The sequence below is a fragment of the Urocitellus parryii genome, chromosome 6 (assembly GCF_045843805.1).
Source record: "Urocitellus parryii isolate mUroPar1 chromosome 6, mUroPar1.hap1, whole genome shotgun sequence".
Classification (NCBI taxonomy): Eukaryota; Metazoa; Chordata; class Mammalia; order Rodentia; family Sciuridae; genus Urocitellus; species Urocitellus parryii.
In genome coordinates, this window is record NC_135536.1 from 155,543,203 (window position 1) to 155,560,077 (window position 16,875).

At 39.8% G+C, this 16,875-nt stretch overlaps 1 protein-coding gene across 1 annotated transcript in view; it reads right to left on the reverse strand.

Annotated features, from left to right (window-relative positions):
• The window catches only part of Cfap61 (cilia and flagella associated protein 61), a 262,491-nt gene that overhangs the window by 81,661 nt on the left and 163,955 nt on the right, over window positions 1-16,875 (reverse strand). The window contains exons 20-21 of the mRNA XM_026400722.2: window positions 12,579-12,747; window positions 5,678-5,852 (exon numbers count right to left, since the gene is read on the reverse strand). Coding sequence (XP_026256507.2) covers window positions 5,678-5,852; window positions 12,579-12,747 — 344 coding nt within the window. The remainder of the gene's footprint in view (window positions 1-5,677; window positions 5,853-12,578; window positions 12,748-16,875) is intronic.

Genomic DNA, 16,875 nt, shown 5'->3' on the forward strand with positions numbered 1-16,875 from the left:
AAGAAGTTAAAGAATGAATAAAATGTTGAAACAGATTTGAACATATATAGATAGAAAACTGAAAATAATATCAAGACCTGATACAAATACAAAAATATTTCACTACAAAGTTTAAATCTGGGTTGCTGGTATATTTATTCCCATATATCCCACCTCTACCCGAAGGTTCCAAATCCTATTGGTTTTATGTCTGATTCCTGTCCAACCTTTTAAGTTATTTTGCATTTCAGACATCCTTCTGTCCTCACAAATATGGGAAGCTTCCAAAAGATGTGTTGTGAACTAGTATACTCTTGAATTTAAAAGTATAACAAGGAAAGCATTAAAGACAAAATTACAGATCCACCTTATTTATAAATTAAGAGGGAAACAGCCTATATAGTATTAGCAAATGGAATCCAGCAATGTATTAAATGCTATTTAATGCCCTTTAAAAAAAATTTTAAATGTAGTCAACTAGAAACTTTTTTTGGGGGTAGTGGGTACAGGGGATTGAACTCAGGGGCACTCAACCACTGAGCCACAGATCCAGTCGTATTTTATATTTTATTTAAAGACAGGGTCTCATTGAGTTGCTTAGCATGTCACTATTGCCAAGGCTGGCTTTGAACTCGTGGTCCTCCTGTCTCAGCCTTCTGAGGCACTGGGATTACAGGCATGTGCCACCATGTGCCTGGAAACTAGTAACTTTTTTAAAAATTTAATTTAATTTTTAAAATTTTAATTTGTTATATATGAAAACAGAATGCATTACAATTCATATTACACAGAGAGCACAATTTTTCAGTCTCTGGTTGTACACAAAGTAGAGTCACATCCTTTGTGTCTTCATACATGTACTTAGGGTAATGATGACCATTGCATTCCACCATCTTTCTTACCCCTATATCACTCCCTGTCACTCCCTCCCCTTTTCCGCTTTGCCCTATCTAGAGTTCATCTAATCCTCCCATCCCTGCCTGCCACAGCATATTATGAATCAGCATCCTTACATCAGGGAAATCATTCGGCATTTGTGTTTTTTTTGGGGGGAATGGCTAATTTCACTTAGCATTATATTTTCCAGCTCCATCCATTTACTTGCAAATGCCATGATTTTATTCTCTTTTACTGCTGAATAATATTCCATTGTGTATACACACCACAGTTTCTTTATCCATTCATCTACTGAAGGGCATCTAGGTTGGTTCCACAGTTTACCTATTGTGAATTGTGCTGCTATAAACATTGATGTGGCTGTGTCCCTGTAGTATGCTGTTTTTAAGTCCTTTGGGTATAGACTGAGGAGAGGGATAGCTGGGTCAAATGGTGGTTCCATTCCCAGTTTTCCAAGAAATCTTCATACTGCTTTCCAGATTGGCTGCACCAATTTGCAGTGCCACCAGCAGTGTGTGAGTGTGCCTTTTCCCCACATCCTCACCAGCACTTATTGTTGTTTGTATTCTTAATTGCTGCCATTCTGACTGGAGTCAGATGAAATCTTAGAGTAGTTTTGATTTGCATTTCTCTAATTGCTAGAGATGATGAGCATTTTTTCATATATTTGTTGATCTTCTTCTGAGAAGTGTCTGTTCAGTTCCTTGGCTCACTTATTGATTGGGTTATTTGTTTCTTTGGTGTGTTATGATTTTGAGTTCTTTATATGTCCTAGAGATTAGTGCTCTATCTGACGTGCGTGTGGTAAGAATTTGTGATAAGAGCCGCATAGTAGGCTCTCTATTTACCTTACTGATTATTTCTTTTGCTGAGAAGAAGATTTATAGTTTGAATCCATCCCATTTACTGATTCTTGATATTAATTCTTGTGCTACAGGAATCTTATTAAGGAAGTTGGGGCCTAATGTGACATGATGGAAATTTGGGCCTACTTTTTCTTCTAATTGACTCAGCATTTCTGGTTTAATTCCTAGGTCCTTGATCCACTTTGAGTTGAGTTTTGTGTATGGTGAGAGATAGGGGTTTCATTTCATTTTGTTGCATACGGATTTCCAATTTTCCCAGCACCATTTATTGAAGAGGTCATTTTTTTCTCCAAGGTACATTTTTGGCACCTTTGTCAAATATAGGATAACCGTAATTATGAGGGTTAGTCTCTGTGTCCTTTATTCTGTACCATTGGTCTACCAGTCTGTTTTGGTGCCAATACCATGCTGTTTTTCTTACTATTGTTCTGGAGTATAGTTTAAGATCTGGTATAGTGATACCACCTGCTTCACTCTTCTTGCTAAAGATTGCTTTAGCTATTCTGGGTCTCTTATTTTTCCAGATGAATTTCATGATTGCTTTTTCTATTTCTGTGAGGAATGCCATTGGGATTTTTGATTGGAATTGCATAAAATCTGTATAGTGCTTTTGGTAGTATGATCATTTTGACAATATTAATTCTGCTTATCTAACAACAAGGGAGATCTTTCCATCTTCTAAGTTCTTTAATTTCTTACTTTAGAATTAAAGTAGAGGTATTTCACTTCTTTCCTTGATTTCCAGGTATTTAATTTTTTAATGTTATTTTAAATGGCGTAGTTTTCCTCATTTCCTTTTCAGAGGATTTGTCACTGATATACAGAAATGCCTTTGATTTATGGGTGTTGAATTTGTATGCTGCTACTTTGCTGAATTCATTCATTAGTTCTAGAAGTTTTCTGGTGGAATTTTTTGGGTCTTCTAGGTATAGAATCATATCACCAGCAAATAGTGCTAATTTGAGTTCTTCTTCACCTATCCATATCCCTTTAATTTCTTTCATCTGTATAATTGCTTTGGCCAGTGTTTCAAGAACTATGTTAAATAGAAGTGGTGAAAGAGGGCATCCCTGTCTTGTTCCAGTTTTTAAAGGAAATGCTTTAAATTTTTCTCCATTTTGAATGATGTTGGCCTGGGGCTTAGCATAGATAGCTTTTATGATGTTGAGATACTTTCCTGTTATCCCTAGTTTTTCTAGTGTTTTGAACATGAAGGGGTGCTGTCAGGTGCATTTTGTCAGATACTTTTTCTGCATCTATTGAAATGATCATATGGTTCTCATCTTTAAGTCTATTTTTGTGATGAATTACATTTATTGATTTCCATATGTTGACCCATCCCTGGAATGAACCCCACTTGATTGTGGTGTACTGTCTTTTTGATATGTTTTTGTATTTAATTTGCCCAAATTTTATTGAGAATTTTTGCATCTATGTTCATTAGAGATATTGGTTTGAAGTTTTCTTTCTTTGATTTCATTATTGTTTTTCATTTCCTCTTTGTGGAATATTTTACTGAAGATGTTCTGTAGTGCAGGTTTTCTAGTTGTAAATTCTTTTAACTTTTGTTTATCATGGAAGGTTTTTATTTCATCATCAAATCTAAAGCTTCATTTTGCCAACCAAGACTAGTGGTTGGCATCCATTTTCTTTCAGAGCTTGGTATATTTGTTCCATGATCTCCAGGCTTTGAGGGTCTGGGTTAAAAATTCTTCTGAATTGGTCTCCCCCTATATGTGATCTGATTCCACTCTCCTGCTGCTTTTAAGATTCTATCCTTATTCTGTATTCTAGGCTTTTTCATTTTAATGTGCCTTGGTGTAGATCTATTGTAACTTTGTACATTTGGTGTCCTGTAAGCCTCTTGGATTTGGTTTTCCAATTCATCCTTCATGCTTGGGAAATTTTTTTTATATTATCTCATTGAAGAGATTGTACATTCCTTTGATTTGAAATTCTGTGCCTTCCTCTATCCCAATAACTCTTAGATTTGGTCTTTTGATGCTGTCCCATAATTCTTGGATGTTCTGTTCATAGATTCTTACTATTTTCATTGTGTAATCAACTTTATTTTCCAGATTGTATATTTTGTCTTTATTATCTAATTGTTCTTTCTTCCAAGTGACCTAGTCTGATAGTTATGCTTTCTATGAGTTTTTTATTTATTTTATTGTTTCCTTCATTTCAAGGATTTCTGACTGATTTTTTTCTGAGTCTCTATCTCTTTCTTCAAGTAATCTTTTGCTACCTTTATTTGCTGTCTTATTTCTTTGTTGAAGTGGTCAATTTTTGTCCATATTTGCTCATTTAGGTCATTCTTTATTTCACAGATCATTTTAATTATGAACCTTCTGAACTCCTTCTCTGACATTTCACCAACTTCTCTGTCCATGGGTTCTGTTATTATAGCATCCTGGTTTGTTTGGGGCACTTTCCTCCCTTGTTTTTTCATGTTGTCTATATGTCTTCCTTTCTTGCTGTGTGTATCTGAGACATTACAGTTTCTATCCTATATTCTTGTAGTACCTGTGCAAATTGTCTGTACCTCACCTTGATGTTGGGCTTCCAAACCCTGCTGGTGTCCCTCAGTGTGTGCTACTGCAGCTCAAGGTGGTGGCGGCAATACCCAAGGTAACTTGCGATAATAGTGGAGATGCCCCAAGATGGATGCAATGTCTTACAGAGATGGCGCTGAAAGGGTGGGCCTTACACTATCTTTGGGATGCCTGCTCTGACATGCAGCTTCTTCTAGGCCCTGTCTGTTAAAAAGGTAGGGGTTACTGCATGGGGAAGGCTCTGACAATGTCTGCAGTGTCCTAAGGTGGAAGTGGGTTAGGCTTGGGCTCCCAGGTTGGGGGTGGGTGGCAAATTCGGACCTACCCTAGGCCTGGATCCTGCAAAAATTGGTGTGGGCCTAGTAACTTTTTTTTAATGTGGTCAATATTCTAATTTGGCAAAAAGTTTTGGTGGATTTAAACCATCCACAAAAATCAGGAGAAACTATATTGTAATGTATTAATTACAATAATGAAGGTAATTAAATTTTATTTACATAAATGTATTTTAAAGGTGCACATTTAATCTTACACATTGATGCCCACTTCCAGGGCAATTACTGTTCCTTATATCCTGGCCTGAACTGAAGGTCAGGATTAGAATTTCAGCTATCACCATAGGAGGTTGCCACATTCTACGAGATCATCAATTCTCCCTGGCCTTAGGTAAAACAAAGGGGCTGAATGCACAAAATCATCTCCAAACTTGGACTTCCAGGTTTCAACTAGAGACCATGGGTAGCTGAGCCCTGTTCTGGTGGTTTTATGAGTCAAACAATTTCAATGAAATTCAAGCAATGGAGGATTGAGAAGGATGCTTGAGAAAACGCTTTTGAGTGGCGAAGGCATTTGTACAAATGTTTTACTTTCTCACTTCGATTCAAAAAGTGGTATGCAACTCGAATATGTGGATTTGTGGCAAGAACAGCACGGGCAACAGCAAGAAAGAGAACAATGGCTTGTGAAAAGAAGAAAAGAGCCCTTCCAATGTGAGTCTTTCTTTTTCTTCTTTGGTCTTTTCAGCTTCACAAAAGGAGACATATTTTCCATATAATTGCTAAACATGTTTGCTTATTAAATTATTCTTTAATTAGTTAATGATTTTAGCCATGCTTTGCTCTTCGGATATTCATTTTGTGTAATAAAATAATTATAGATAATTAAACTATCTCAAGCCTTTTTCTTTCCCCCAGCAAACAGGCTGGGTCTCCAAAAATGACAACAAGTTGTAAATTAATCTGGAAAACAAAGCATGACAGATGAATGATTTGCTTGGAATTAATTAGGCACTAATTATATACTGGAACTAGATGAAGAATGAGACTCATTATAAAAATAAAACGCTGTTCTGAAAAGATGCATGGCTACTGATATCTTTACCTTCGGTGGGGAAGTATTGCTTCCTTATCCAGACCAGGGCACTTAAGCAGTCTTCCTCCTCGTTGAGAATGAAATGGTTGCTGGGAACTTTCCCAGCGTATTGCAGTTGACTGCTGTCTGGAACCTCTCTGTTTGTCAGGTGTTGCCCAGGGTCGGCCCCGGTAGGGCATGGGACCTGAGGTAGAAGGAGAAATGCTTATTTTAGTGGTACGACGTGAAGATCTGACACAGTTTTACAATAATAATGATAAAGTGCCCTTGGCAATGTCTGATATAGATATGCCCTTTTATGTTCCCAGATATAATTAATTAGCTTTTAATTGAAAGGGGAGAAAACAAACAAATAATAGACAAATGACCATTTAGAGACAATGCTCAGAAGGAATCACTCTGGCTATCTGTTTTATTTGGGTGTTTTGCTGCTGCGACTGAAAGACAAGGCAAGAACAATTGTAGAGGAGGAAAATTTATTTGGGGGCTCACAGTGTCAGAGGTCTCAGTCCACGGGCAGCAAGCTCCATTCCTCAGGGCTTGAGAACAGATCTGGGGGCTTGCAGAAGAGTGTGGTAGAGGGAAGCAGCTCACATAATGATGAGACAGCAGAGAGAGGGACTCTACTTACCAGATACAAAACATATAACTCAAAGGCATGTTCTCAATGACCCACCTCCTCCAGCCACACCTAACCCACATTTAGCTACCACTCTATTAATCCCATCAGGGAATCAATCCCCCGATTGGGTTAAGGCCTCATAATCCAATCATTTCTCCTCTAAACCTTCTTGTGATGTCTCACACTTGAGCTTTTGGAGAACACCTCACATCCAAACCATAACACTGTCTAATGTAAAATAAATTATTCCAAAACTTATTGGTAGAAACAATTGATTATTAGGCTCAAGGATTCTTAGGCCAATAATTAAGATAGGGCAAGTTAGGGGAGAGCTTAACTGTTCCACAACATTTAGAACCTCAGATGGGCAGACTCAAGGGCTGAGGGTGACTTGATGGCTAGAAGGTGGAGTCATTTGAAGGTATAATATCTCAGTTCTTTTTCTTTTCCCACAAAATATATGAGGACTCAAAACTACCTATAAGTGGTCATTATCTACTCAGAAGTTGATGGTGTCTAAGACCTGGAACACTCACATGTGGAGAGATCCTGTAGCTTGAGCTTCCTCCTAATATGGTGGAAGTGTCCTGAGAGAGAAAAGCTGTACAGAGAGCCCCTTATTCTTCTCTAACCAGTCCTAGAAGTTGGCTACCATCATATGCGTGGAAGTAGTCAGAGGTAGAGCTTTTGGGAAGTGCTTGAATCATGACCAGAGGTAGGACTCAGTGGATTAATCCATTGATGCTGAATGGATTAGAGTGAAGAGGTAGAACTATAGGCAGGTGAGGCATGGTTGGAAGGAACAGGTCACTGGGGGTGTACCCTTGAGGGACTACATCTTGATAGGGGGCCCCTTCTTTCTCTCCCTCTGCTTCCTGGCTGCTATGGGCTGAGCAGTTTCCTCTACCACCTCCTTCCACCATGTTGTTCAGACCCACAGCAATGGAATCAGCCCACCATGGACAGAATGAGACCTCCGAAACTGTGAGCCCAAATTAAACTTTTCTTCCCTTAAATTGTTCTACGGGTATTTTGTTCACTGTGACGAAAAGCTAACACATCAGGATCAAGACGAGAAAACCAAGGCTCCACTTCTTCAAGCAAGAGTGGCAAGGCTCTGGAAGACAACCTCGAACTGAATTTGACTTGGTCTATCTGCCACAGAAGCAATTTTTAATAGGTACTAAGATTCAAGTGTACAGAGGGGCTAGGCAGAAAAATACAAAAAGGGAAGTGGATTTTTATTTACTCATGAAAAAAATTACAGGATTTTTTCCCCAGGGAAATTGTCTCTCTTACTCTCTCCATCTTCCTTCTCTCTATTTATACAGAATCATCCCTGCATAACTTCTGTTCTCTCGCTTTTGACACTGACATGAGTGGAAACAGAAACTTTCCTCTACTGTAAAAAAAGCAATAGTGAGACCCCAATAAAGGATGGTGGCTGACACGTGTCCCCCATGTCAGGGATACAAACTAGAGAGCCTGTGTCCTGGCCAGAGTTCAGCTATGACTCAGCTCCATCCAGTTGTTGCCAGGGAAGAGCATGGATCCAGTAGGGCCAGATCTGATTGTTCAAGAAATGTCATATACTGAGGTTTTTACAAGGACTCTTGACTTTTTATTACTTTAGTTCAAATTAAAATCAAACAGTATCCTGAAAGCCCAATGAATCAGCACAATGGCCTGAATTTGCCCGATGGGCCACTATTTTGCCCCTTCAATTTGGCTGCCAGGTGCAAATTATACAGAGGAGTAAAAGAGAAGGCACAGGATGCAAAACTTAACCGCAACTTGAGGTCTTTGTTGGAGGATCTATACCAGCTGTCTTGCATATTCGTGTGGCGAGGTCTTAGGATGGTTAGGCAGGAATACTACTGCACCTATGATGGGCAGAAAGTTCACCTGCAGTGGAAAGGCCCCAGGCAAATTGCTAAATTACAGGTGGTCCCCTAATCTGAAGTGTGAGAATGAAGATGACACTCACTCCAAGGTGATTTTTCTTGGAATCATCTTAGAGTCACCATGAAGGTTACATCAGCTAACATATGATCATTTCATAGAAAACCCTCGACTGCCATCCGGGACTCTCATTGCTCTGATGAAGGCTCTCAGCACAGCATGCTCCTGTCTCCTGGGGCTGGCCATTCCCTTGTGGAAGAGACTGCCAGACCATTAGAAGGCATCATATTCCCATTGCTTCCGTGGACCTGTCCTAAATCAGCTTCCTGGAGTTATGAAGTACAAGACTAGTTCTGACTAGCTGGTCATCCTAGCCACCCCAATTTTCATCTGTGTGACTCAACGTCTGGGGTGAATTTGAGATTCTGGATATGCCTTAGCTTGTCCTTTTCTTAAATGAGTAAGCCAGGTGTACACCCTTGTTTTTGTGGCCTGTCCTTTGACACAATCATGTTCAGCCCATAATAGGTTTGTGACCTCTATATTGTCACCATGAATTTTGACCTTTGTCAGTGTTAATTGCTTTTGTGTCTCCAATTTTACTTTGTTGTGTACTAATATCGCTGCTCTAAGAGCTGAGTGGATTTGCCTGACATAGTCTTTTATGGTTCTTTTTTTTTTTTTCGGGGGCTAGGTACTGGTTATTGAGCCCAGGGGCACTCGACCACTGAGTCCAATCCTCAGCCCTACTTTGTATTTTATTTAGAGACAGCGTCTCACTGAGTTGCTTAGTGCCTCACTATTGCTGAGGCTGGCTTTGAACTTGCAAACCTCCTGTCTCAGCCTCCGGAGAGCCTCTGGGATTACAGGCGTGTGTCACCGAATTCCTCTAAATAATAATGGATCAACCCAGAAATATTACCTTTGGACTGCCTACTTAAGATGACTCATATTACTCCCTTTATACTTTTTTTTTCATATTTTCAGGAAGTTCTTGGTCTCTATTAGACTAACTTAGGTTGAGAGTCATAATTTCCTATTTCATAGTTATTTTCAGATTTACAAAAATTATTTAAATTACATTTGTGGTGCTTGCTACCTATCCTTATACTATTATAAAGTTCTAAATTTTCTTTTTTAATCTAAGTTATTTGGAGTATTTTGTATTTTATTTAGAGACAGGGTCTAATTGAGTTGCTTAGTGCCTCACTATTGCTGAGGCTGGCTTTGAACTCATGATCCTCCTGCCTCAGCTTCCCAAGCTGCTGGGATTACAGGCATGTGCCACCACACCTGGCTCACAATTTCTTAATCCATTCATCTACTGATGGGCACGTGGGTTGATTCCATAATTTAGCTATCATGAATTGTGCTGCTATAAACATTGAGGTGGCCATATTGCTATGGTATATCGATATTACTTGTTTTTGGAAAACACCAAGGAGAGGAATCGCTAGGTCATATGGTGGTTTCATCCCTACTTGTTTTAGGAATCTCCATACTGCTTGCCAGAGTGGTTGTAATAATCTGTGGTCTCACAGTATACACGTACACATTTCCCCCGACATCTTCGTCAGCATTCATATTGCCTGTATTCTTAATCATTGTCACTGTGACTGGAGTAAGGGGAAATCCTAGTGTAGTTTTGATGTGCATTTTCCTGATTGCTAGAGATTTGAAGCATTTTTTTTTTCATATATTTGTTGGTCATTTGTGTTCTTCTCTTGAGAAGTTTCTGTTCAGTTATTTTGCCCATTTATTGATTGGGTTATTCGTTGTTGTTTGGTTGGTTTTTGGTGTTAAGTTTGAGTTAAATTTGTGTTCTTCTTCCTTATGAGATTACCCAAGTCCAGGCACAGAGCAGGTATTATCCATCTCTCAGTAACCATTTGCGAGTCATGTGATCTCATTTGGAAGTGATCTCAAAGAGTGGTTTTCAAAGGTGGCATGTATTCATTCAAAAACCAGTGAAAACTGATGAAGTGGGTGGGTAAGGAAGTTAGAGGGTACTGAAAATGAGATAGCTAAATGCCCAATCATCTTTCAAAACAGAGAGGCCTTGAATAATGGCAACTTTGCAGTTGGCAGATCAAGGACAAAACTTCTATAAACATGGTACCTGGAAATATGGTAGTAAACACTTTATTCTAAAGCACTTTATTCTAAAGCACTTTATTCTAGCAGAAATGCTTCAGACTGTATAGCTCAAGAAAGAGGACTTGGAAGTAAGAGAACAGCCCTCCTTACTCTCAGCCATGCCATACAATTAAAGATTTTACCTTGAGCACATATTTTCTGATAAAAAGATTATGTGATATGCATTTGCATATCAAAAATATTGCAGAATATTTTACAGTGAAGCATGCAATTTCAAAGGTCTAATTAGAGGTGAAAGATCATAATTATATTTTATAACAGATTGTCTTCTTGCTTTGGGTTTAGGTTTTATTTTCATCATTTTGTTTGACAAAATTGGGACAAAAACCATGCGAGAATCAAAGAGAAGGAGATAGAAAAAGAAATAAAACTAGAAGGTCCCCAGTGAATTCAGCTGCCCTTTCTGTATTGCTCTATGTACCTTTGATTTTTATGTCCTTCTGGAAAAATTAAATTGGAACTCCCTTTATCACTTCTTCATTTCATTTTTCCCACTGTAAAAAGGGCAAGAGCTTAATGTGCTGCAAACTAAAGCTGTAGGGGCAGCTGGACACACATGGGCAGACGCCCGAGTCACTGGACAGCTGGCCCAGTCCTCTGCTCAGTTTCCAAAGTACGCAGTCGCCAGCAGCAGCTGGAACCCGTGGGGCAGGTGAGGGGGGACAGGAGAAAGGGGTGCCTGGTGTTTTCTTTTGGTTTATTATTTTTTTTAAGTATGAGGAATCCTTAAATATCAAAATGAGGTATCTCTCCAGTTCATTTTTAATCCTTCAACCAAAAAAAAAAAAAGCATTCTTTTTTATCCTTTGAGAAAGAGACTTCTTAAAAAGAAAGAAAAAAAAAAAGAAAGAAAAGTAAATTATTTAGAGATTCACCCAAGCTCCTCAAAGTGCAGTCCATTCACTAGCAGCAACAGCCTCACCAGGGAGCTTGTTAGAAACTACTATCTCAGGTTCTGCCACCCCACCCCAGGGCTCAGCATCTTGGTTTTAACAGGATGCTCTGAGGCTTTGTGTGTGCACCATGCAGTTTGACAAGTGCTGTTCTAAGATAAAGATGAAGGAATTCAACCTTGAGAAAATTCCAGCTGGTGATTCTCTGGCTTAGTTTATGGTCATCTGGGAAGCTTAAAAATACACTGCAGGAGCTGGGCACAGTGACACACACCTGTATTCACAGTGATTTGGGAGGCTGAAGCAGGAGGATCACAAGTTCAAGACCAACCTTGGCAATTTAGCAAAATGGGATCTCAAACAAAACCCCAAAAGTCCTAGGGATGTAGCTCTGTGGTAAAGCACCCCTGGGTACTACAACAACAACAAACAGGCCCACCAAAATAACTAAAACAATTTCCAGAGGCAGCGCCTAGGGATAGGTGTTTTCAAAGCACCCTAGGGGATCTCAATGTGCAGACAAAGCAGGGAACATTGCTAAAGTGACTGCTCACCACATGCAGTAACAGCGCTAGGACTGAGACTCTGTCTGCTCCTTCTGGCTTGGGAAAAGTAAAGAAAGCATACACGCATTGAATCCACCACTATGCATGAGATGGTCTAACTGAGAGCCCATCCTTGAGTTATAAAACAATGTATTTTCATGGGAGAGAGACTGTATTGTGGGCCACAGAAAATGCTAATGTGCACCAAGAAGTGGGAATATTAAAATCTGCTGCCTGAGACATGAACAGCTTCGGTTGAATCCAGCAATGCCGTATTCAAATGTGGCTTGAGAGATTAATCAAACGGGAAGCATGGTCACTGGGAAAGCAGTCAATCTGATTTCCTAGTTTTATAACTGAGAGACAAAATAAAATAAGGGTTGACAGAAGGTGCGCATGTTTGAAATACTTTTGCGTGAGTGCATTGCCACAGCCAAATGTTAGCCTCTTGAGGCATAAATTAATTTACCACAAATGCGTGCCTGGTTGTGTCTGGATTCTGCTATGGTGAGCCGTTAAGTGTTAGACTTTGGGACAACAGCTTAAGAATGACATTTCTCCAACTTGCTGTGATTTTTATCCTGGAGCAGAATGTTTTTCTTGGAATGGGTTTCTGGGAGGGTTTGCGGACACAATTCTGGTCATGTGCGCAGGCCTTGAAGAGCGCTTTTATGAATATAGAGTGGCAGCTGTCAGGGCAAGAAAGGATGCTCTTTACCCAGAGAGCATGTGCCCCAGTAAACACATTAACCGTGGAGATCTCCAAACACATCCCATGTGCACAGCCTCACCTGGTACTGCTGCCCGGTACAGAGGATGAGGTGGTCGTACAGCACGATTTGGTCCTTGGAAACTATTACGTGCTTGGCTGCTCGGTCTATGCCAGTCATTCTACCAACCACAACATTAACCCAGGAGCACAGTGACATCAATGCATAATCTTTATCATTAAAACAGTGGCTGCAAAGAGAGAAGCTCCATAAGTGACATTTGAGCAGCTGACAGCGGGCATTAATTAGACATCTGGTGAGCTGGTTCGAGTCCCCTAGTGAGCCAAGTCTGTGCTCTTGCTGTGAGTTTACCAGGATGGATGCTAGGAGATTTTTCGTTTTGAAACACTTAGGCACAAATTGACATCTTCCCATTAAAACTAAATTGTTCCACCTGGCTTAGGCCAGTCCACAAGGAGAGAGGGGTGTGTGTGTGTGTGTGTGTGTGTGTGTGTGTGTGTGTGTGAGAGAGAGAGAGAGAGAGAGAGAGAGAGAGGGAGAGAGAGAGGGAGGGAGAGAGAGAGAGAGAGATCACTTGTACACTTTCTTCTGCAAAGGGAATGAGGAAGAAGAAAGTAACATCATTGAGTGTTATTTTTGCTATTTTCCTATTTTGCTAATATTTTTCAGTCAGTGACTTGTTCTTAGAATTAATGTATGGTTTCAAGTCAAAAAACAAAGCGCATTTTATTTAAAGAAATTTTCAATGAGGGAATTACATTCACAGCAAGAACAATCACTGGGGACTTTTGGGATTCACTCTCCAGGGCAGTGGTGGTTTACATTGGGCGCACTTGTCAGTATACCAGGTCCAGGGTGACTGTTAATGCTGGGGCAGCGTACTGGTGGCACTGTGGACTTTCTTTTTCTGGGTTTTGTTGAGTTTGGGCACTCTCCTCTAATGTGACAAGAGTGGGTTTCTTACAGCTTTGGGTTTATTTAAAGACTTTTATGAGGGGTGTTTCTGGAACTTTCTGAAAGGTTTCACCTTGTGTAAATGACCTTTGTAATAATCCTGTTCTGAAGATGGACAGTCTCAGGTGACAGGATAGTGTTTCATTTAAAATTAGGCTAGATGATCTTTTCCAGAAAGAACTATGCCAGGTCTGAGTCCCTGCTCTTCAGCCAACGAGCCTGGACTTTGGGAACCCTGTGTCCCCAGTTTCTTCACCTCTCAACCTGGGGCACTTAGCCCACCCTCCATGCACAGTAAGGAATGAACATGAGCATGTAGGAGATGATATTTTGTCAAGTGGGATGCATATGTGAAGGGTACTATTTGAAATAATATTAATGGCACATAATCCTGTTTACTCTATTTGGAAGAAAACAGGGTTCTGAAGTGGTAATGGGAGAACATTTTTTCTTTTTGATCCATACATGAGTCTGGTTTCACCACACAAAGAGAATTCTAGTAATGGATGCACATTAGACCCTGTTACACAGCCCTAGAAAGAGATGGGAGCTCTGGGCTTTGTATCTGTCTGTGAAACAACACTTAAAAACAAGAAAATTTCTCCTTAATAAAAAAATCATCATCATAATAATAATAATAAAAAGAAAATCAGGGGCTGGCCTGTCACAGGAAAATAATGGATAGGGAGTTGAAATTCTTTTAAAAAGCCATTTTGATAGCTTTACAGAAATACAGGAAACTTCACTGGTTTTGTACATTCATGAGAGACCCACAAAGGATTGTTCTAGTTATACAATCTCTACTGTAAGCTGTCCAAGATGAGGAAAAATTAAACATAGTTAGTGTCCAGGGATTAGTCTTATGAGGATTTGCTCAAAGATAAAAGCTCTCAGGGGAAATTTGTGAAAGGCTAAGACAATACTATTTTTAATGATGGTAGGACAGCAGTGTTGATAATGTCAGAATGCATATTTCAGACTTAAAATTCGAAGCTCTGTCCAGTGGGAACTGGTACTCGAACACTGATTTTCAGGAATCTTTACTCAGATGCAAAAAGAAGCATTGAAGGTTGTGGGCTGCTTGCTTTTGCAGTCTGTTACTACTTGAATGACATTTCTTATGTTAAAATCTCACAGTGTAAGGGATTGCTGTCTATTGTGGATATTACTATCCATCTGGACCTTCTTTAATTTCCCCACAAGGGAAACTATAAGCAAAAAAATTTTCCAAAATTATTTCCTATGCAAAGTAAATAAGCCTTAGGATTCTAACACAGGAGGGTTATGATTGGTGATGAGAGACATACTCCTGCCAGGGTTCTCTGGAAAAGAAAGAACCAAAAAAGGCGCATCAGTGAAACTTCACGTTGTCTCAAGTGAGCTTGACCCTGACTTGAAAGTAATATGAAAGGGGGTTGAGAATGTAGCTCAGTGGTAGAGCACTTGCCTAGCGTGTACAAGGCCCTGGGTTCAGTCTCCAGCACCATAGGGGCAGAAATGTGAAAGGTTGTCTTTATAGAAAACTCTGGAGCCAGATAATGAGAAGGGGGAGCAGGAAGCAGAAATGCAGGAAGGGGAAATTTCTGGAAGAAGGCATAAATGAGGAGTGGCCTACTTGTTCAATGTTGCAGTGCCCCCAGACCTGGTGGGCAGGAGACTTAGCCAAAGCTCCAGGTGCACAATTAGAAGCCAACTCCAGGGGAGCCAATAGAAGTCAGTGGAGACCTGCACCTCATGGAATCAGAACATTCAGAATGGAAAAAACCTTAGAGGTTTTCAGAGAGTATTAATTGTGACATTCTTAGAAGAAGGACTGTTACAATTAACTTTCAATTATGCATGGTTGATTGTCCAATTAGTGGCTTCTCCTCCTTCCTGTTTCTCCTGCTTTCCTGCTGCTTCCCTTTAGCTGTGCTCTGGGCATGTCATTTGCACCTCCATCAGTGGTGGACAGAGTGGGGCAGGGGACTTGGGGTGGACAAAAATGCTATGCAAAAAAATAATAACCATTATAATGGAGCAAAACACTGGCTAAGAACAAGTTCAAAAGTAGTATTCGGAATGAGGAATTTAAATGATTAAATTTATGGATGTTGTTTGTCCTTGTTGTTTTTAAAATCCATAATCAGAAGATAATTTCCTTTATTCTGGTATGAGGACCATTTGAAGGGAACATCCTGTTAACTGGCTTCCAAGAGTTAGGATATTATGTAGTGGCTCATATGGAGGGATGGAGCTGTTTGGTGCCTGTCTTATTATGATTGAGGGAATGCCTGCAGTTCTTTGGAGGCAACATTGGTGTATTCCACATCATGTATTGAGCACCTGCTATATGTGAGGCACTCTCCCAGATACAGGGGATATATTAGTGAACAAAAAGGCAAAAATTCCTGCCCTTGTGGAATTTACATTATAGTTGAACGATTTGGAATATAAAGAAAAAAACATAGTTTTAAAATGCAAATTATATAACATTCAGAAGGATTTCAGTAGCACTAAAAATAAAACAAAATAAAATAGTGCAGAGTAAGGGGAACTAGAGTAAGTTGAAGTGTTGGTTGCAAACGAATGGGGTTGTCAGGGTAGACCTCATGGAAGAGGTAAAATTTCAGAGAAAAAAAGCAAAGACCCCAAGGTGGACTAGCTTCTTGTGTTTGAGGGACATTAAAGTTGTTGATAGGGCTAGTGTGGAGAGAAAAGAGTAAAAAGTAAAAGATGATGTCAGAGAAGTAGATAGGAACAACAGACTTTAGTTTCAAAACATTCTAGAACTTTCTGAGATAAAGAAAATGTTCTGTAGCTAAGCTAGTATGGTAGCCACTGCCATATGTGGCTATTTTGAGCTCTTGAAACGTGGTTAATGTGATTGAGGAGCTGAATTTTTTCATCTCATTTAATTTTAACTAATTTAAATTTAAATAGCCCCATGTGGCTAATAGCTGCTCTCTTGGACAGTGCAGTTCTGGGCCGTAAGGACTTGACATGATCTGAGTCACATTTTTGAAGTGTTGCTGTGGTGACTGTGTTGAGAATGCAAAGAGGCAAGGACAGAAGCTAGGACATCTGGGGTATGGGTCTTAGACCCATCCTGCAGGGATCAGACAGGGATCTTCAAAATGAGCAACTTCTACCTAGGTACTCAAGTTGCCTATGCAGACTGCACCAAACCTTCCCTTGCACTCTGTGGGTAGCAGTGATGGAGAGGGTCTTTCAAAGAGACTTTGATCTCGATCTCTGTGTAAAAGCCTGAGTTAGGAAGTGTAGTGCTGAAGCTAGTTCATAATGGTGCCTAAGACCCAATTGCTCAGTTTTCAGGGATTTTGTTAAATATTTGTTAAATGTAGACATTATTGAAACTTAAAGTATAACATCAGCAGAAAGTCCTTTACACCATTCTTTCCTA